This window comes from Eleutherodactylus coqui, chromosome 9, assembly GCF_035609145.1.
Source record: "Eleutherodactylus coqui strain aEleCoq1 chromosome 9, aEleCoq1.hap1, whole genome shotgun sequence".
Lineage (NCBI taxonomy): Eukaryota > Metazoa > Chordata > Amphibia > Anura > Eleutherodactylidae > Eleutherodactylus > Eleutherodactylus coqui.
In genome coordinates, this window is record NC_089845.1 from 44,988,249 (window position 1) to 45,009,723 (window position 21,475).

At 47.4% G+C, this 21,475-nt stretch overlaps 1 protein-coding gene across 1 annotated transcript in view; it reads left to right on the forward strand.

Annotated features, from left to right (window-relative positions):
- The first annotated feature begins 2,651 nt into the window (after positions 1–2,651).
- LOC136579051 (enoyl-CoA delta isomerase 2-like) overlaps positions 2,652–21,475 on the forward strand; it is a 41,321-nt gene continuing 22,497 nt past the window's right edge. Inside the window, exons 1-6 of the mRNA XM_066579311.1 lie at positions 2,652–2,784; positions 6,236–6,398; positions 7,756–7,854; positions 11,890–12,072; positions 14,433–14,502; positions 16,977–17,079. Coding sequence (XP_066435408.1) covers positions 2,744–2,784; positions 6,236–6,398; positions 7,756–7,854; positions 11,890–12,072; positions 14,433–14,502; positions 16,977–17,079 — 659 coding nt within the window. The 5' untranslated portion in view covers positions 2,652–2,743. The remainder of the gene's footprint in view (positions 2,785–6,235; positions 6,399–7,755; positions 7,855–11,889; positions 12,073–14,432; positions 14,503–16,976; positions 17,080–21,475) is intronic.

Here is a 21,475-nt window from a genome sequence, read left to right on the forward strand (position 1 = left end):
CCAGGTGGGGCTGGTACCAGGCCTTATAAAGCCTGGGCCTACAGGGCCAGGAGAGAGCTGAGACCTCTGCAGGTCTGAGAGTCCTGGCTGGCTGTGTGCAGGAGCCATTTTTGATTACCAGTGTGTAGACAGGAACGCTACATGTTTAGTAAGTGCTCAGACGAGCAGGATTTACGTTATGTTTGCCTGATGTTAAGGCCTGTATTTTGCTTTTGTTTGCTTGGAAATAAACCCAGGCAAAGCCTGGACTAAAGACTTTATCCTATGTGTCACTGTCTCTGACTGCTTATGCCCAGGTTGCTACCGATCCTAAACGCTAATCCCTCACAATATATATATATGTGTGTGTGTGTGTTTGCAAGAATACCAGGTGATGGAGTCGAAGTTGGTCCACATCCACACACCGGACAAGTCAGTCGGTGTGTGGAGTAATGAAGGAAGCCGAGTGACTTCTTTGTGCTCGGCCCTTGCCTAACCAACCTAGGAATCCTCAGCGCTTCTGTTAAGCGCTGAGAGTGACACAGCCCGCAGCTCAGCGAGAGGAGGAGAACGTGAGAGTGAGTGCTGACCGGTAGAGAGAGAATATGCCGCGAGAGGAGCTTCACAGATTGCTCGGATGGTGGAATAATCTGATGCCCTGAGAATCCTCTGTTACACCACTTTGGCTTTTTGTAACCGTACTAGTACTGCTTGTGGGAGTTTATGTTCAAGAGTTTGCAGTAAATGGACGGAACGGACCGTTCCCGGTTCTTGTTCAGAAAGTTACTCTATGTATGGACTACTTTATTTAATCTGGAAGATCCGCCCCAGAGGACAGAATGGTGGCGTCACAAGTGACAATTGGATAAGGTAATCCCCAGTTACCACCCCTGTAATCTCCCCCAGCAGTAACGTGGTCAGGTCCCTAGCTACCCCCATGGGGGGAGATGGTGGAGCCCCGTGACAATACCTTTATCTACCCTGCTGTCTCCTTGGCTGTGGGCCCGCTCTTCGGACGCTGCAGGCAATGCCCACTAGTAGACACAGAAATGTCCAATTATCCAAAATGAGCCAGCGGAAGCTCTTGCAAGAACCAACCCGCACTAATGTAGGCAAAGCAGATTAAATGGCATCACACACAAAACACTTGCAATGAAACTTCCTTACAATAGATGGGTATAACGTATAAAGCACTGACTCCCAATGGCCAATTCTCTTTTTCAGTTGTTTCTCTAACCCCCACCTTGCACCATCGATCTTAAAGGAGCAGGAACTGTATGCACCACGATCAATGCCTCTGGCAAGCAAACATTTTCTGAAAACAACCGAAAACTGGTAACGGGACAAAAGCCCCCAACCCCATGATCCAACCATCAAACATTCCTTGATGCAACACGCTGGACATGCCAATGAAAGAGCTACATAAGTTCGATCCATACTCCATGCCCCAGCCGATTGGTGTTCATGATATCTTCAAACAAGATGACATTCCCAAGAATGAGTCCTTCAACCAAACCCCCATCCCGGCCGTCTAACCATATACTTGCTGCTGTCAGTTATGATAGGAAGATGTTAAAGGGGTCTCCAGGGAGAATAGTACTGATGAGCTCTGCTCAGGATAGGTCATCAATAATTGTTCGGCTGGGGTCCGTCACTCAGAACCCCAACCGATCAGCTGATTGTGCGCCCGCTGACAGCGCCTCAATTACACAGAGGTCGGAGTGGAAGCAGCGGAAGTCTTTACCTCCGTGTAGTGGCCGGCGCTTGTAACTGCAGGCACGGCTCGCGTTGATTTCAATAGGTTTGTTCACATTTCCCTACTTTGCATGGGCGTTTCAGCTGCGCAAAAAAAATAAATAGAACATGCTCTATTTTTCTGTGTATTTGCGCACCAAAGGCACCCATAATAGTCAATGGGAGGCGCGCAAACGTACGCAGTACACAAGAAGATTTGTGATATTCTGCGTAATTGCGCAGAAAAAAGAACACATCTGGAACTCATTAAGACTTTTAACCCTTTCTATTGGTTTGCAAATGAACATGCCCAGTGGGCAGAAAAAGTACAGTACAATACGCTGATACGCACGCAAAAAAAGCTTCATTCATAGCTCAAAAACATCACGCTAAGCTGCACGCAATTGCGCATACGCTCATGTGAAGCCGTTCTCTGCATCCCATGTCCAAGAAAAAAATGGAATAAAAACTGTTCAAAAAGTCTTATTGACCCCAAGATGGTACCAATAGAAACTGCATCTCACCCTGCAAAAGACAAGCCCCCCAACGACGGGAAAAAAATTGTAGGTGTCAAAATATGATGACACAAAGCTATTTTTTTAGGTAAACGTATTTTATTACTTTTTAGTATTTATTTTCTTAGTAGTACAACATGAAAACTAACTATACACATTTGATATCTCGACGATCAAACTGACCCACAGAATAAAGATAAGGTCAGTTTTGTGTCCGAGCTTTGAGTGCTGGTTGCTACTTTAGAATAGTCCAAAAGCCAAAACATTAAATATTCAATATTGTGGTGCCAGAATTATTTTGTATCTACAAAGCATCTAATTCCCGGCTGCTGGGAGTGCGATTATTCTACAGGTAATACCTACTTCCCACCAGCAGAGGGCGCGGCTGCACTGAAGTAGAAGGAAATCCCGCGGCGCCGACCAATCAGAGCGGCTGTTACGTGTTCCTCCGTCGCCGGGAGGAAGAGGAGAAGGTCGCGGATTTTGCACCTCGCACCTCCAGCGTCGTGTCTTCTATGGCTGCGTCCTTCCTGCGGATCCCACTTCCCAGAGTCAGGTGAGCGGAGGGGCGGCTGTCCGCGGGGCGCTCACCTGTCTCCCCACTAGTCGCTGCACGTGAAGTACTTGGAGCGGCCGCAGTAGGTGGGGGAGCTGTGGAGCAGCACTGCGGGTGTGAGACAGTGGAGGTGACTGCAGACCTGCAGCAGGGGTGTCCTTGATCATCACCGGCCGGCTGATTGTAAGACTATGTAGTATAGTGGCCCCAATAGACCCCTATAGTGAGCCTAGTAATATTGGCCCCATAAGGCCCCCCGCTGGATTTCCTGCAGTATTTCCGCCCATGGTTCCATTAGTAATAGTGACCCCATTAGTAGTAACCCCTATAGTGGTCCAAGTAGTAATGGTAGCCGCCCCAGTGGCCTCATTAGTGATAGTGGCTAAAGGCTTGGGGCCCCTTGGCGTGGTCTTCGCAGACATGGCTCATTTCCTGCACTACATGGCGATGTGTCTGTAGCCCCGCAGGCCGCTGTCACGCGTACCGCTTTGTACTGCTATCAGTGCGGTGTCCTGAGCGCCGTACTGACCGCGGTACGACGCTCTTATTGATTATAATGGGGTCACTCAGACCTGCGCTCGAACCCGCTGTTTCTGCCGCCACGGTTTTAGAGCTGTCTGTTCTATTTTTGCTTTTTCACATTTTTTTAGCGCACCTCCTCACCCATCACAATGATGGGGAGCATTAAAAAGCGCCGTAGCGTGCGTTCAAAGCCGCCATTCAAAATTACGGTAAAAATGCCACGATTTAAAGCTGCGTTTTCCGCGCAGCTGATCGGAGCTGTTGCCGCCAGGTCTCAGCTGTAATAAACAGGAAGGGGTTAAGGACGCGGCCCTTTTTTGTTTTGTTTTTTCTTCCCCACTTTTCTAAGATTTTCTTTAAAAAAAATCAACTTTTACTTCTCCATCGACCCGGGTGTCTGCAGGCTCGTGGGCGTCTGCGGGCTCGTGGGCGTCTGCGGGCTCGTGGGCGTCTGCGGGCGTCTGCGGGCTCGCGGGCGTCTGCGGGCTCGCGGGCGTCTGCGGGCTCGCGGGCGTCTGCGGGCCCGTGGGTGCCTGCGGGCTCGTCATCATCTGTGGGACAACTTGGATTTTTCAATGGTGCTATGTAATGTACTGAAAAACTTGTGAAGTGAAATGGGGGAAAAAAGCCCAATTCCGCCATCTTTGGGGGGGTCTTGTTTCTCCGGCGCACAAACTGCAACAAAAATGACCCGATAACTTTATTCTGTGCGTCAGTATGATTACTGCAATACCAAATTCATATAGTTTTTTTTGTTTTTTTTTAGTCCCCACAGGGGACATGAACTTGCGATGGTTTGATCGCTCCTGCAGTATAATGTAATGCCATAGTACTACATCATACCGCGATCTGACAAGCAGTTGCCACAGGCATGGCTTGATTGGCGATCTGCAATGGCAGCCCTGGGGGAGCTTTCAGAAGGCCCCCAGCTGCTATGGCACCACATGGTCTCATTGCAGGAGGCGGTTTGAGACCCCTGAACTCCGATTGGGGCATTTAAAGGATTAACCCTTTGCAATCCAATTTTGGATTCAGGGTTTTCCTAGGGGGCTTTCGCTTTCTGCCATTATACAGTGGCGCCATCTGTTGGCTAGAGCCAGTACTGCAGTATTTGACATGCTAGAGAGGCCCCTGACAACAGAGCGGCCAGTAATCTACAGTAAGAATACCCTGCTGGACATCTTCCGACATTGAAGCTGTACAGCCTTCAATCAGAATGTCTTCAGATGTGACAGTGGATTGGAAAGGGTTAACAGCTGCAATCAGCATGAATGGGTGTCAGCTGTAAGAAGCAGCCGTCACCCGCAGTGTACGGAGCGGGGTCTTCTCCTGATACCCCTCCATACAAATCCCTTCTATTTCTTTCTTTCTCGCCGTCAGTGCTCACACTTCTACCTTCTTGCCGCACTTGCTGGTCCTTCTCTCCTGCTCTGCTCTTGACCTCCTTCCTCTTTCCTGGCTCGCTCCTAACTGACAACGTACCCACACTCAAAATTATTCTGACTGGAATTCCTCCACCAATCACAGACCTGGGTGGTGAAATGTCCAATCACAATAATGCTCCTGACAGCCAATGAGAAAGAGGCTGCAAGTTGTCTGGCGGAATGAATATGCAATATTTAACTTAAAGGCACATACACATGTTAAATACAAGTAAACACAACTCTGGGCCACTACATGCCGACCCATAATGTGTGACACTTCTCCCCCCCCCCCCCCCTGCATTATAGTCTCCATGTAACAAACTGCTTAGGAGAAACATGTTGTATTTAACCCCTTCCCGCTCCAGGGCGTACATTTACGTCCTGGAGTGTCGGGGTATGTATGAAGAGAGGGCGCGGAGTGACCTCTTCATACAGTGCGGGCGTCAGCTGTTTATTACAGCTGACACCCGCAGGCAATAGCTGCAATCAACCGTACGGCCTATCGCGGCCATTAACCCTTTTAATGCTGCTGTCAATTCTTACAGCGGCATTTAAATCTCCCTGTACAGCAGCAAAAAATATTTAAAAATTAAATGTCTTTGAAAAAAGAGTAGTGTTGTAAAAAAAAAACAACACAAGTTTGGTATCGCAGTAATCAGACTGACACATAGAATAAAGTTATCAGGTCATTTTTGTTGCAGTTTGTGCGCCGGAGAAACAAGATGCACCGAAAGATGGTGGAATGTAATTTTTTTTTTTCATTTTACTCCACTTAGAATTTTTTAAAAGTTTTTCAGTACATTATATTAGTGAAGAAGTACATTAATGAAGAAGTTATGATTTTTTTTTTTTTTTTTAAAGGGGTGGAGGGAAAAAATAAAAGGGGGGGGGGAGGGGGCCCCTAATTAAAGGGGTTGTCTCGCATCGAAACGGGTTTTTTTTTTTCAATAGGCCCCCCGTTCGGCGCGAGACAAACCCAAGGGATGGGTTAAAAAAAAAAAAATATATATATATATATATATATTACTTACCCGAATCCCCGCTCTGCAACGACTTCTTTCTTCTTCCTTCACCAAGATAGCCACCGGGATCTTCACCCACGATGCACCGCGGGTCTTCTCCCATGGTGCACCGTGGGCTCTGTGTGGTCCATTGCCGATTCCAGCCTCCTGATTGGCTGGAATCGGCACACGTGACGGGGCGGAGCTACGAGGACCAGCTCTCCGGCACGAGCGGCCCCATTCACCAGGAAGAAGACCGCACAGCGCAAGCGCGTCTAAAAACGCCAGAAGAAAGCGAAATTAGACGGAGCCATGGCGACGGGGACGCCAGCACCGGAGGGGGTAAGTGAATAACTTCTGTATGGCTCATATTTAATGCACGATGTATATTACAAAGTGCATTAATATGGCCATACAGAAGTGTATAACCCCACATGCTTTCGCGAGACAACCCCTTTAAGGGATTAAGGATACATTGTATCTTATTCACTGTCTCTGCCACAGGACCAGTAGATGGCGCCGTACTCCAGTCCTTGGGATTCACACAACAGCAGCACATATGCAGTTAAGTCATCAGGACTTTGAAAAAGCCCAGAAAGACTTGAAGACCCTGAAAAAGGACCCCGGCAATGATACAAAATTACAATTGTATGCCCTGTTTAAACAGGTAATGGATTGGTATATATATATATAGATGATACATACTAAGTTGTGGCTGTAGTCAGACTATGATAAATAGAGATTTCTTTTGAGTCCCATAGACCCCCGTCACACTACTGTATATTGCGGCCCTCTGGTGGCTGTGTTAAAGGGAATCCGTCAGCTGGAACACAGTGCATTCTGCAGGCCTGATGCTATAGAGAAGGAGGAGTGGAGCAGAGTGATATATAGTTTTATGGGGGAAGATTCAGTGGAACGTGTGTTTTATTCATGTATAGCTCTGCACATTCGGAGCTGCACAGTCCAATGGGCGGAGCCATCAGTGATTGACAGCTATCTTTATATGTACATTCATACACAGCTGTCAATCACTGATGGCTCCGCCCATTGGACTGCTCAGCTCAGGATAACAGAGATATAAATGAATATAAGTTCTACTGACTCTTTCCCCATAAACTATGTATCAGTGTGCTCTGCTCCTGCTGCTCTACAACATCAGGCCTGCAGTCTGGACTGTGTGTTCCAGCTGATAGACTCCCTTTAATCCACGGGCAGCACACGGCTCCATTATAGCCCATGAGACTATACACATGGACGGTTTTTCATATGGACTGATGGTCTGGATGAAAAAACTCATGGCATCTCTTAGGGTGGTTTCACACGGGCAAAGAAATTGTGCTTTTTTTTTTTTCCTTTTTTTTTTTCCGCCTAATGCATTAGTAATCATGGATGAGAAATAGGGCATGCCAATGCATATCAATGCACATCGTCCATGTATATCGGACAGCACACGGACTGGTGTCCATGTTCTGTCCTATGTAAGTTGGCCCTGTGCATGTTGTGTTTATGAGAATCATAGGGACTGTTCATCCCTATCACAGCTCCGAAAACCCTCATTTGATCCTCACGGTTGTAGAACCACAACTCATGTGGCATTTTTACATTTTTCTTCAATAAATATAACGTCCATCGGAAATATAAACCACCGTTCATTATAGTCCGTAGACTGTCCCAGTGTGTCCAGCAAAAGAGAAAAAGGGGCCAGCTGGCAACCACTTAAAGGGGCTGTCCGAGGACGTCCAATTCTGTTAGGGCGTATGGATATCCCAGTGTAAGAGCCATCACCTGGATGCCCCTTGTACCATAATGGACCAGGCAGCCACTGCAAGAGGAGATGTAAGCCTCGATGAGAGCCCAGTTCATTTTAGCAGCCAGCGAAGATCTCCAAAAGTCGGACTCAAGCTATTTATATGTTTCCATATATTAATAATCTGAGATTTATCACAATCTGGATGTTGTGCGATGACTTCATAATGGAAAGAAATATATATAATATATATTTTTTTATTTCTTTAATTCCTAAGGCAACCCAAGGATCTTGTAACGCTCCTAAGCCCGGTATGCTGGACTTCGTAAATAAAGCCAAGTGGGACGCCTGGAACTCGCTTGGAAATTTATCAAAGGTAAGAAAACTATGCATTATCCCTACAGAGCCATAGATACACCATGCGCCGCCATGTGGTCATCAGCGGAAGGCCGGTGTCACACGACCAGATTGGAATTGTGAATTCCATGATCGCCGTCCCCGCAGATGATTCGCAGGGATTGAAAATAATAGGCTTTTACCAGTTCGCTCAGACATGCGGGTAGGAATTGCAATTTCCACAAGTGAAAGAAAAAACACAGCATGCTCTATTAGCACGGGTTTCACGCATATGGGCTCCACTGATCTGTATGGCTGTGTACGATCCGCAGTGCATGTGTAATTAACATTGTGTATGGTGCACGGATTTGCTCCCAACCTGCTAGTAGAGCAGATACAAAAGCTGGAATTTTGGGGGCTTTTGTATTTGGCCTACTTGTAAGGAGAGGGTGAGAGACCGTCCCCACGCCCTCTCTTCATACATACACCCCGACACTCCAGGATGTAAATGTATGTCCTGGAGCGGGGAGGGGTTAAATACAACATGTTTCTCCTAAACCAGTGATGGGCAACCTTTTGAGCTCAGTGTGTCAAAATTCGCCAAAAAACCGAGCATGATTCGAGTGGTGTGTCACTTCGAGAAAAAAATCCATATATTTGCGATATTTATAGTTTAAATAACAAATATGTATAATTGTAATGTCTAACTGTATTTAATAAACCAAAAACACCCATAGCACAGGCCCTCGCCTCTCACAGCCTCCACCTCACTTATCTTAGTAATGATGAGCCCCCAGCGGCGACAGCGGCCCCCGGCTTTAGCTGCCCCACCCACACAGCGGCCCCCGGCTTTAGCTGCCCCACCCACACGGCAGCCCCCGGCATTAGATTCCCCCCAGCGGACCCCCCTATATGTACTTACCTTGTGGATGCTCCGCTCCTCCTGTGCCCGGCGCCCTCCAGCAGCGATGATCTCCCGCGCACACTGAGACGTCAGTGTGTTGCAGGACGCCTTCTCCCGCGGAACCAACAGGTAGGAGACGTCTGGAGACGGGGGGAGGAGGATCCCGGCTGCACACTGACATCACAGTGTGCGCCGGGATCAGCGCTGTTAGTAGTGCTGGTGAATTCGGGAAGGGGAGCCACGGCCCCTGCCGGTATTCATTAACGGGGGAGCGGCCGCGTGTCAGCGACTATGGCTACGCGTGTCAGTGCTGACACGCGTGTCATAGGTTCGCCATCACGGTCCTAAGCAATTTGTCACACGGGCGTATTTGCGCGCGCAATACATAGGGAATAGAGCCCTTTGATTTCAATGGGTTTGTTCACATAAGAATTTCTCCTGTGCATTTTGGTTGCGCAAAAAAAAGCAGTATGCTCTCTTTCCCTGCGCTCCAAACGTCCCCATAGAAGTCACTGGGGATGTGCAATAGAACGCAAAATAGGAGAGGCGTGAAACCCTGCGAAATTGCACAGCAAAAAACACATCTGGAACTCATTAGACTAATTGGCCATTTGAATCGATGTATTTTTTGCCGCACGCAAATGCACATGCCTTGTACCCAAAAGCAGTATGATAAAATCCACCGATGCGCGCAAAAAAGCATAATTCGTTCCGTTACACCGCTGCACTGATGCGCACATGCCCGTGTGACTCCAGCCTAATGCTGTATAGCGCATTATTCTCCCTAGAAGCAGAGCTGTTAACAAGGATGCCCTCTGTATTCCTCTATATGGAATGTCCTAATAGGTTACATCGACGTGTTTCGTCCTGCCGCCCGTTTAACGTTAAATGAGTCTGCCCTTCGCTCTCTTTAAAGCATTAGCACCGCTCACACCCCGATAAACCCAAGCCTCTACAAAGAGCTGACTGTGTTTTGTGAACTACGCCATGGGTGCTTATAAGCTTAAGTATTGTTGGAAGAAGATGAAGTGCAGAAACGGCCAACCTAAATTGTATCATTATCTTAACCCTTTCCAATCCACTGTCTGACGGCTGAAGACATTCTGATTGAAGGCTGTACAGCTTCTGATGTCGGAAGACGTCCATCAGGGTATTCTTACTGTATAATACTGGCCGCTCTGTTGTCGGGGGGCCTCTCCAGCATGTCACATACTGCAATACTGGCTCTAGCCAGCAGATGGCTCCATTGTGAAATGGCGGAAAGAGAAAGCCCTCTAGGAAACCCTGAATCCAAAATTGGATTGTAAAGGGTTAATGTAACATCCGGCCGGATGTCTTCTGCTTCATCCTGTGTTGGCATCCTTAAGAAGTTGATCAGGATGCTTTGTATTAATTGGCCAACGTCTTATGGAATGTTCACTATGCTTCAATGCTACCTATACAATGGGTAAAGTGACACTCATCATGATCAGTAGTGAACTTATTAACCCCTTAAGGACCAGAAGATTTTGGTCCAAAAGGACCGGACCCTTTTTTAGGGATCTTGCCCTTTGTGGTTTTATGGCCCTACTTTTTTTCTTTTCTTCAGATACCAAAATATATATCATATATTTTTTTTCTTTTTCATTTCCCGTAATGTATGGAGCCATTTTTTTTTCCTGTTTTTAGTTTTATTAGGGATAAAAAGCTAAAAAAGATTTTATTTTATCTATGGTTTATTTTTTAAATTGGTATACTTAATGATAAAGTACAGGAATGGGTTCAGCATTTTGTTTTTTCAAAGGTTTTGATATATAACTTGTATAGTCTCAGATTACAGGGCACATATTGCGGCAGTTCAGATTTGTGTCGCGTCATTTTCTTTTATATACATATATCTAATTTTTTTACTTTATTTGGTAATTTTTTAAAAACGGATTTTTGTAACTTTTTTTTTTTTACATCTATGCCCCCATGGCGTCATAGAACACTTATGGGGGTCATTCACATTGTCGTGTTTTTGTATTTGTTTTTTTTTGTTTGTTTTTGTTTTTATTATTATTATTATTTCACACTTTTCCACTGTAGCCACTAACAGAGCAGATCTGGGTCGTCTTAGACCCTGCAGCTCTCCCTTGGCAGGGTACATATCGGCCGATTTTCATTGGGTTTAGTTGATCATCTAATGTCTGTAGGGGCTTCCAACTGTCCCCCAATGGCAGATGTCAAGGGAGAAGAGGATCAGAAGTTTGGATTCCAGCCGATCCGTTTGTTGGGGAGGTAAACTGCTGCTAAAAGTGTCTCCACAGCAGCTGGGTCATCCTTCTACATTCGATGCAACCAGCCAAGTGTGCATGTGTATGAGAGTGTCAGACAAATAGCAGTTTGCCCGGTGAGCTTTTAAGCGACGGCCATCTGTTACGTACAGCCGCCCTAAGGCCTCATGTCCACGGGCAAAATATGATTTAAGATCCGCAGAGGATCTCCCGCATGCGGATCCGCATCCCATAGGGATGCATTGACCACCCGCGGGTAGATAAATACCTGCGGATGGTCAATAAAAGGGATTTTAAAAAAAATGGAGCATGAAAAAATCTGGACCATGCTCCATTTTCGTGCGGTGCTCCCGCGGGAACGGCTCCCGCGGGCTTCTATTGAAGCCTATGGAAGCCGTCCGGATCCGCGGGAGACCTAAAATAGGAATTTAAAAGTATTTACCCATCCGGAGCGGACCGGGAAGGTCTTCTCTTCCTCACGGCCGGATCTTTCTTGCTTCGGCTCGGCGGATGTGCCCGGCGCATGCGCGCGGCACGTCGACGAAGTGCCGGCGACGTGCCGCCGGCGTGACGAATTCATCGCCGGCCGAAAAAGAAGATCCGGCCGTGAGGAACAGCAGACCTTCCCCGCCCGCTACGGATAGGTAAATTCTTTTAAATTCTTATTTTCAGCGCTCACGTCCGCGGGGCAGGAGGGACCCGCTACGGATTCTACATGTAGAATCCGTAGCGGGCCTGATTTTCCCCGTGGACATGAGGCCTAAGAGTTGTTCTCTTACAACCCGTTCCTAATGTAATACGGCGCTCTCTCTGCACTTTCTGAATATTGACACAATTGCTAGGAGCAATATTCCAATATATATGTGCCTTATCTGTACAGTGACAATGGCAATACTTTGTTTCTTGCTCTTTTTAGGATGAAGCCATAAAATCCTACATAGAGCTCGTTCACAATTTGATCTCCTCTGAAGCACCTGTAAAAGATCCGGCATCAGTGAGCGCCGGTCAGAAATATGATACCTTACAGGTTGTCAGTGAAGACAATATAACCAAGATCTATCTGAACAGACCAGAAAAGAAGAATGCCATCACACTGCAGGTACGTATCTGTCACAGTTATGTGTCGGAATGCTTTGGTGGAAAGACAAAAACTTTGTGCGCCTCTGTGAAATAAGCTGTGTGTATGGTGAGCCCTCTTCCAGATTGCGGGTCGTGCAGCTTGTTGAGGCGTCCTGCTGCTGAGACATCAACAGCGGTAAATTGTACATAAGGTCTCCTGCACACGGGCGGATATTTGCTGCGAAATCTGCAACGTGGATCCGCAGCAAATACAACCTATGGCATGCTATGCGAAATCGATTCTTTCTGCACACTTATGGGAACCAATTGCGGTTTCTGCAAGGAAGTAACACAGCATGCTCCATTTTTGTGCGGATTCCATGCAGACGGCTTCCATTGAAGTCAATGGGAGACATCCAATCCGCGGCCCTTCCACAGTGTCAAAGCTGGAGTTTTAAAAAAAAAAGAAAAAACTACTGCGCATGTCTGACGGCGAGACCATTCGCAATACAAATGAAAATAAAAGTAACCAGGTACGGGCAAACGCCACTGCTCCCAGTGACAGATTCCACATGCAGAATCTGGCTTTGCGGTGTGCAGAAGGCCTCAAAGTTTAATTTTTTCCTTCAGTGTATTTGTAAGAAAAACTAAGCATTATACTGGGCTGTTAGATCTGAGACTTCTTTTTTCTCGTTTTGTCTGCAATCTATAATTTAAAACGTTGTACTGAAATTTTAAGTTATCCCCCTATCCACAGAATAGGAGATGGCTTGCTGACCAGTGGACGTCTCCCCTGCCTATCTTGAGGACTGCAGAGGGTCCAGTAACACCGCAATGAGGACAACGGGGAGAGGGGTGTGAGACGTTCATGAGATTGGTGGGGGTCTCGGCAGTAAGACCTCTAATGATCAGCAAGTTATCCCCTATGCTTTACCTACCTCCTGAATGCGTTGCAGAGTGTACATGGAGCAAGCTTGGGAGCCGAGTCTACTCCGTAGATTATCAATTTGTTTGTTTTTCTTTTTGTGTCAATGGTTATTAGTAACGAAGTACAAAATAGACAAGCAGTCGGAAAGTTCCAAAGCTTAACGATACAGATACTACATACATCAATTTTCAGATTAGGAAATGCCTGAGAGGAGTGCACATTGAGACTTGTGGTGTGTTACACAGATTAAACATAAAACAGGGAGCAAGAAAAGGTGGAGTGAAGAATAATCCCCAACTCATAAGGTGAAGATTAATAACTTGCTGGAAACATGACCTTGAGGATAATTAGGCCATTCCAAATTAAAGTATCTATCAGTTGTCTTTAACGACTGCCACGATCTGAGTTAGCTCTGGTTATGGCACTTTACTATGTAGATGCCACTCAGTCTGCAGTATCTCTATACAGTGATGTGTAGAAGCTGCAGAAGACAAAGGGGGCAAAATGCTTAACGGAACGCTATTGTAAAACTGTCAACCCAAAATACATGCAATTAACTTAAAAAAAGAAATGCCCCCAAAGGTGTCCGGAGCCTTTAACTTTGTAGTTTGATAGCTCATTATCTTTAACAGACACTGCAACTCCCTGGACCAGGCAATTGTGGCAACGAGATGATCTTATTAATTTGTCAAAGAATTGAAGTAATTACATATATAATATAAGTAAAAGAATTGTTTGTTACTAAAATAGCAAAAAGGGTACCAAATGTAACAAAGTTCCCAAAAATTAAGTTTTTTGGGTTTTTTTCCGTCCTATAAAAAATCATAAATTTTAAAACTTACCGAAGCTCCTTGGTTACCGATGCAGGTACACATTTATTATACATTCTGGATAATATGCAGCCATGTGATGCAGAATGGAGAATTCCCAAATGTCCAAAAAATTGTCCCCATTTATGCAGTTTCTGCATTCTTTCTATTTCCCCTTTAATAAAGCCCTGCTCTCCCACCTTGTATAGATGCCAGATGCTCAAACCTGTATTCTCACACTAGGCTTACCGTGGAAATGGAGTGAAGTTTTGGTACCACAGTATCTGACGCCTGATGGCATCGGGTATTCTGGCCCAGTGATGTCCCATAAACAGGTCACATTGGTTTCTCATATAGAAGCCTCCTGCATGTTTTTGGAACATCACAGATAACGTCCAGTATCGGGGCCTGCTATTGGCTGCAGTGGTCACATGGGTAAACAGCCGTGTGACTGCTGCAGTGAAAGTACACGGAGGACTGGAGTGGGGCGGCAGCAAATAAGTACGTTTTTATTTACTTTCATTTACATGGTTTCCTTTCCCACTGCCACCAATGCATGTGTGATATATTATATATGATATTTACTTTAAATTGGGCAAAGCCCTTTTAATGTTTCATAAACACTTGTATATTTCTAATTCTTATTCCCTTCCATTCTTTCAGATGTACAATGAAATTGGTCTGGCTTTAGATGAAGCTGCCAAAGATGACTCTGTTTTTACCGTACTGACTGGTATGTTCATCCCCGGACATTTATATCCTTATTACATTAGAGAGACTCTCTTACCATCTTTTTGTACTCCTCTCCGAGAGCAGGTAATGACCGTCATGGTGATTACAGCGATATTTGCTGTGTGGATCTGTAGTAGTTTTGGAGAAACTTGCCTTTTATCAGTAGCAGCATGTGCAAAGAGGATTACTTAAAGTAGTCTTAGATACTTGTGAGCTGCAAGCTATCCACACCCACCCTGCCCTCCAATCATTGATAGACTGCTCTATATATATATATTACTGTGCATAGAGAGTGAACTGCCAATCACTGGTGGTGGGTGTGGCTAGGCTGCAGCTCATGAATATGCAGGACTACTTCTCTGTCTGGCTGCTGCTACTAAAATGCAAGTTTCTCCAACGATTTACACACAATTATCACTTAAAATTCGCTCAAAAGGCATCTTTTGAGTGATAATCGTTGCATGTAAATGTGCCCATCTTTCACTCTTCTGCCGAACCATGATTTTGTGTTGGGCATAAAATCCATTGTTCGGCAGAAGAGCTGATAGCAACAACTTAACACTGTGTTCTCCGCGGGGAGCGCTGATAACATTCATCTGTCAGCCCCGTGGCCAAACAAAGGGAATGTATTTAGAGAACACACCACCCGCTATTCTTTGAATACAGCTCCCAGAAGCTCACACACATTAATAAGCTACTAATTGGCATTAGTAGTTTATGCAAATAGATCGCTCAAAAGCCATCTTTTGAGCATTCATCTTTGTGTGTTAAATGGGCCCTAATGCACAGATCTACACAGCAGATACATCATTGCAATTAGTGTGACCGGCACAACCTTATGGTGCACCCAGTGAGGACTTCAACAACATGGTGACAGATTGCCTTTAATTTGCTGACCAATATTTTAGTATTAAGAGTCGCACGAGAGCCGAGTGGAAAAACATAAATGTTTTCATACACCTACTATATTACTTTGATAAGGTTTTTTTTGTGCATTATACTGTAGTCCTCAAGGCATCTGCTGCTATGGATAAAAGATATACAACTAGAATATGTTGAAATACTTAGTAAGTGACCTTGTCCTCCAGAGTGTTTGCAGCCCTTTATGCTCTAGTTACCGTCGCTTTATGAGGTCCACACACCCAAAATCTGTTTAACATTGTAGTCTGCTTAAAAGGTTTTGTTTCATCAAAACAACTCCTTTCTATATACGCTAGTAGTGTCTATGGATGCCATAGAAGCCCACACCCCTCCGCAAGGCTATGATCATATTTGCATTGGAGCCTTGGTTGGCAATTCCATCAGATTTCATAGCGCAGCGTGTTGGGATAGTCTTAAGCTACATTTAAACGGGAGCTAGTATCACTGGCTCATAGTGGGACAGCTGGAGATTTCTCTCCTCGCTACGCCCCCCCCCCCCCCCCCCCGCCCGTCTCCATTGACATAACCTAGCGGACATTCAATACTGAACGGCTGCTATTTACACTGAGTGATCAGCGATCAGCTCGTCGTCCATCATTATTTGTATACTTTTACATAGAGCTTGTTTGCAGTCGCTGAAGCGTACACCTCCCCTCAAAGTATATTGGCTAGTCGATTAAAGACATACAATTACCTGTTTACTTGAGACGATAATCAACCAGTGACTACATTTAAGGTGCTTTTAGGCCTCCCTCACACGGGCGGTTTTATACAGTGTTCAGCGCACCACTAAACTCTGTACAACACTTCCATTCATTACAAAGGGGCTCCTCACACAAGCGTCAAAGCGCAGCATCTTCAACGCTGCGCTTTGACAGCCATGCATGTTCTATCCTTGGCCTTTTCAGCCATGCGTCGCCCATTGAAATGAATGGGCAGCGTTTTCAGCGCGAAACGCAGCCCTAGCTATACTGCCAAAAAAAAAAAAAGCAATATTCCTCTAGCAGGCGCCGTCCGGGTCCCTTGCACTGCTCTCTGGGCATGCTTTCGGGTGCTTGTCAGCGCCATCAGAACATCTTTTACTGGCAATGGGGTTTAAAGACCCCGCCTCCAGCAAGAGATTGCTCTGATTGGCTGAGTCTGCGCGCTCAGCCACTCAGAGCCAGTACTGGATGCACCAATAACAACCATTTATTGAATGGCTGTGATTGGTTATTTGAGTGCTGGCTCTAATTGGCTGAGCCAGAGCTTGAGAAGCTAATCAGAGGAATCTCTTGTTGGAGGCTCGGGTCTTCAAACCCCGTTACCAGCAAAAGATATTCTGTCAGCGCTAACAGGTGCCCAGAGAGCAGCGCAAGGGACCTGGACGGCGTCAGCTAGGTGAGTATTGCTTTTTTTTTTTTCAGCTTCCTCTGCTGTGTTTTCAGCTCTCCTTGGTCATAGCAGCTGATCATGAGTAGTTCCAGGAGTCGGAGGGTGGCTGTGTTAAGTGAAGAGGTTGTCTTGATGTGACAAACCTTCTAAATTCAACTTTCAATCTTTGCTCTCTTATAGGAAATGGTGATTACTTTTGCAGTGGTAATGACTTGAATAATTTTACCAATATCCCACCTGAAGGCAAAGAAAAGATGGCCAGTGATTCTGCTGACATTTTACAGTAAGTTTAAAGGTGCACAAAATTGAATTTTGAAACTTGAAAAAAAAAAGAGGGAAGATAAATTTTCCACGAATATAAGTATCTGATCGGTGGAGGCCTGACCATTGGGACCCCTGCTGGTCAGGAGAACAGGGGTCCTGAAGGCCCTTGCATGAATAGAGCAATGGTTGTGAGCGCACACCACCTCTGCTCATGGTATTGGCCAGAGATAGCCGAGCACTTGAACTTGCCTATCTCCAGCAGTGCTATTAAAATGAATGGAGCAATAGAGTTCATGTAAGTCCATAATTCCATTCATGGGAAAAATGAGGATCTCAGCCCCGTCAATCAGCTCAGTATCCCTTATAATGTGGACAGAAGATAACTTTTTGGGAGGGGAGACGATCTCTTTTAAACATGTTAATGTTCAAATATACAATGTAGGGGGCGTGGCCAGCAACCCATATGGACGGTCGCACGTGAAGGGAGCTCCCCAGGGGACATAACTATCCTGCAAAATCCTGGCCTTAGGATGATCCAACTGGAAAACTAAGACCCCTAAAACTCGCCACAGGAGACTGGGACGGAACCGGGGCAGACTAAACCCCCTGAACGCGCTACAAACGGCGTGGACTGGCCCGGAGGTGAGACCGCGCCAACACCCTGCTCCCTTCCCGCCACTGCCGACATCTGGAGCGGCGGCTCCGGAGACTCACCTCGCCTGTAGACCGAGCCGAGAGGTGGAGTAGCCCTTCCTCCTTACCCGCCGAACACAAGACGGCGCACGTGGAACCGGCCCGCCGACCCGAGCCGCCCGACCGGCTGCTTGTGACCTCCTCCTCCCCCGCGGCCGCGGGGCGAGCGCTTGCCGTCCGACCGGACGCTGCAGGAAGACGCACGCTCCCACACCTTCGGAGTGCTTCCCTTTACCTTCCTCCCGGACCTGCTCCCCTGCCGCCGCTGTGAGCGCCGCGGCTGGACTGCCCGATCCTGTCCGCGGAGGGTGCGTGGGCGGCCGCTCTCCCCTCTGGTGTGCGCCGCGCGGGCTGCCGGCGGCTAAACTTATATTAACTCCCGCGCCCCTGGACGGCCCGGCGACCGGGACTGACTGTCTGCCGCGGATAGCGGCTTCCCGTGCCTGGCTGAGCCGCCTACCCTCCTCCTGAGACGCTCCGGCGGCCATACAACCCGCGGGGGACCGCGACCTGGTGGTCTGGGCGGACCGGCTGATATCCTCCCCCAGCCGCGGAGAGTGCACGGCGGGACCGGTGGAGCGGCAGCCCGTGATACCCCGGAGCCCGCAGCTGGACTTGTCGGCCCCTGAGCCATATCACCCCCTGCCACTCGGCAAAACCGAGACCCCCTGCTGCCGCAGAGGGGTGAGGTCGCTGAGCGACCCGACCGCTGCCAGAGGAGAGAGGCACCAGACATCTGCCCCCCTGCCGCGGTTTACCTGCCACCGGGGACCGCGATCCAGCCAACCACCTGTTAACCCTATCGCCACGGCGGGCACGTCCCATTACACCCGGCCGAACACCAGAAGTGGGGAAACCAACCTACCGACCGTAAACCGGCCCAGCGGAGCCGGCGACAAAAACCGTAAGTGGGGACAAAGGTCGGGGGACAACACCTAGCAACGGCACGCCGCCGCGTTAGACGCCGGGTGCCCGGAGAGGAAGAGCCCAAACGGGGGAACTTTATCCCTCCAAATTAATTTGGACTTGGAATCAACAACATATAAAGTCCCCGCTATCTTAAGACTCTCCCCCCCCCCCCCCCCCCGTGTCTCTACAGTGACCTCTACTTGCTATAGGGGAGACTGACAAGACGTAACGGCCTCCCAGCCGAATGATCCGAACTGACCTGAGCCATAAACAATATCTCCCCACATCGGCGACACATCCCACCGGTGCGCCAAACTCCAAAAAAAACAAAAAACGGTGGTGGTTTCGTGACAGCAAGGTTCCTGGAGACATCAGCAATTTACATACCCCATCGGAACCCCCGCAAGATATCTGATGGGCTAACCAGCCCCACAACCCAGTAATCTTTTTCAGAAACTCTTATATGCACATACCACCTAAGAAACCGCTTACGCTTTCAGTTAAACACGTTAAACAACTGCCCGTGAACATGAGCACACGCGCAAAAAGCGGCTCCGCGGCGGAAAGATTAAAAGAATTCTCACGCACCGAAACTCCAGACCACACTCCTCGAGCGATACGACCCGCTCAAACAAAAGAAACCGAAGACATATCTGGGCAGCAACCCGAACCAACAATGCGCCAACTCCTGGAGGCAATTAACACCTGCAAATCCGCCCTTACAGACAAGATAGAAGAGGTCAAATCAGATGTAGTCCTCCTGCGACAAGATTTACAAAACATGCGTGGCAGGATACGGGAAATGGAAGACCGCATCTCGAATGTTGAGGACTCCCTGCGCCCAATCCCTGCAGCGGTAAAAAAAGCCATGAGAACAGCGGAATATTGCCAAGCAAAAACCGATGATCTTGAAAATCGTGCGCGCCGCAACAATCTACGCATAATCGGCCTACCTGAGAAGACAGAAGGCTCACAACCAGAACTGTTTGCGGAGAACTGGCTAAAATCATTGCTGGGCGAAGAAGCCTTCTCTACTCAATTTACCGTGGAGAGAGCCCACCGCGTCCCGGCGAAACCACCACAGCCGGGCGCACCTCCACGCCCATTCCTAGCAAGAATTCTTAACTGCAGGGATCGCGACGCCGCCCTGCGTCAAGCCAGATTAAAGGGCCCACTTAAACACAACAACTCAGTGATATCTATCTTTCCTGATTTTTCTGCGGACTTGCAAAAACAAAGAGCTACCTTTATGGAAGTAAAAAAGAAATTTAAAGACAGAAACATTCCGTATTCAATGGCATATCCAGCCCGTCTGCGCATCGTCGCAGAGGGCAAAGCGATCTTTCTACATTCCCCTACTGAAGCTCTGGAATGGCTCAGAATGCACCCGAGGTCACCAAGAGGCGCTAACCCATGACATGTATAAATATGTATACTAACTTGAATTGTGGCTGAGACGCTCTATTATCCCCCTGACCTACTGGTGGTGTGCCGGCCGTCCACGCCGCGAACGTACTGCCCGGAACCCCCTCGGGTCTCAACGATACTTTAATCTAACAATTTAAGTCTACCAGACAAAGCCAACCACCCATAGGCCATTGGGATCCTTTCCCCCCCCAGCAACATCAGCTACCTACTGATAGTTGTAGCTTAAGTTTGTCATTGTCTCCTGTCTTTAGATTTACCGGAAACCTAACTTAGGATTCCTACGTTCATATTCAGACAGGATGCCAATAGCTAAAGGTTTACACTGTTTTGAGATAAATGTTGTTGTTTGTTCTGAACTGTCTATGCCGATGATCCCCACTGCTCTGTTCTCGCAGGGTCCTCTCCCTCCCCTCCCCCCGACTGTAAGGACATCAATCGAGATCTATATTTATACAGACACCAATGTCTTTAAAATATCTTAGCTGGAACGTACGGGGTCTCGGCACAGCCCTTAAGCGGAGGAAAGTTTTCTCCTTTATTAAACAAAACAACCCCCATATCGTGTGCCTGCAGGAGACCCACCTCACCAAAGACAGGGCCGATACTCTTAAGAAGCCGTGGGTACAGTGGGCAGCCCACTCCTTTCACACCCCCTCCTCCAGAGGCGTTTCACTGCTTATACACAGCTCCATAAGATGGAATCCTATTAAAGTCCGTAAAGACCCGGAAGGCAGATCAATATTCGTATATGCAGAAATAGACTCCAAGCCTTATGTAATCTTATGTATCTATAACCCACCACACAATAATCTCTCCCTCCTTCAGGCGGCTGTGACCTTCGCTCACCAATACCCCTCAGTAGGAGTACTCTGTATGGGAGATTTTAACCAGGTAATGGACCCGACCAGGGACAAATTTCATGCCCTGGCCAACACAACCGCCAATACTAACTCCTCCCTCCGGCAGACGACCGAGAGTGTGGGCTGGGTCGACCTCTGGCGGTTACTCCATCCTGACACCCTGGAATACACCTGCCATTCCCTGGGTCATAACTCCCTTTCAAGAATTGACTACATATTCAGCTCCAGGGAAGTGGCGGTGTATCTCGCAGATATAACACACGGCCCGCGGGGCATATCGGACCATAGTCCGATACTACTAACACTGAAATTTCCCCAACTCAAAATTCTCCCTACCTGGAAACTACACCCGTTTTGGCTCAAACTTCTAGGCCCAGACGACCAAACTCCGTTTCACATATCCCTCTTTCTAGATGCCCATAACAACAATACCCACCCGGCCTTGAGATGTGATACCCTTAAGGCATACCTTCGGGGGTTTCTTAAATCAGCCATTACATACATCAAACAAACGACAGCCCAGGC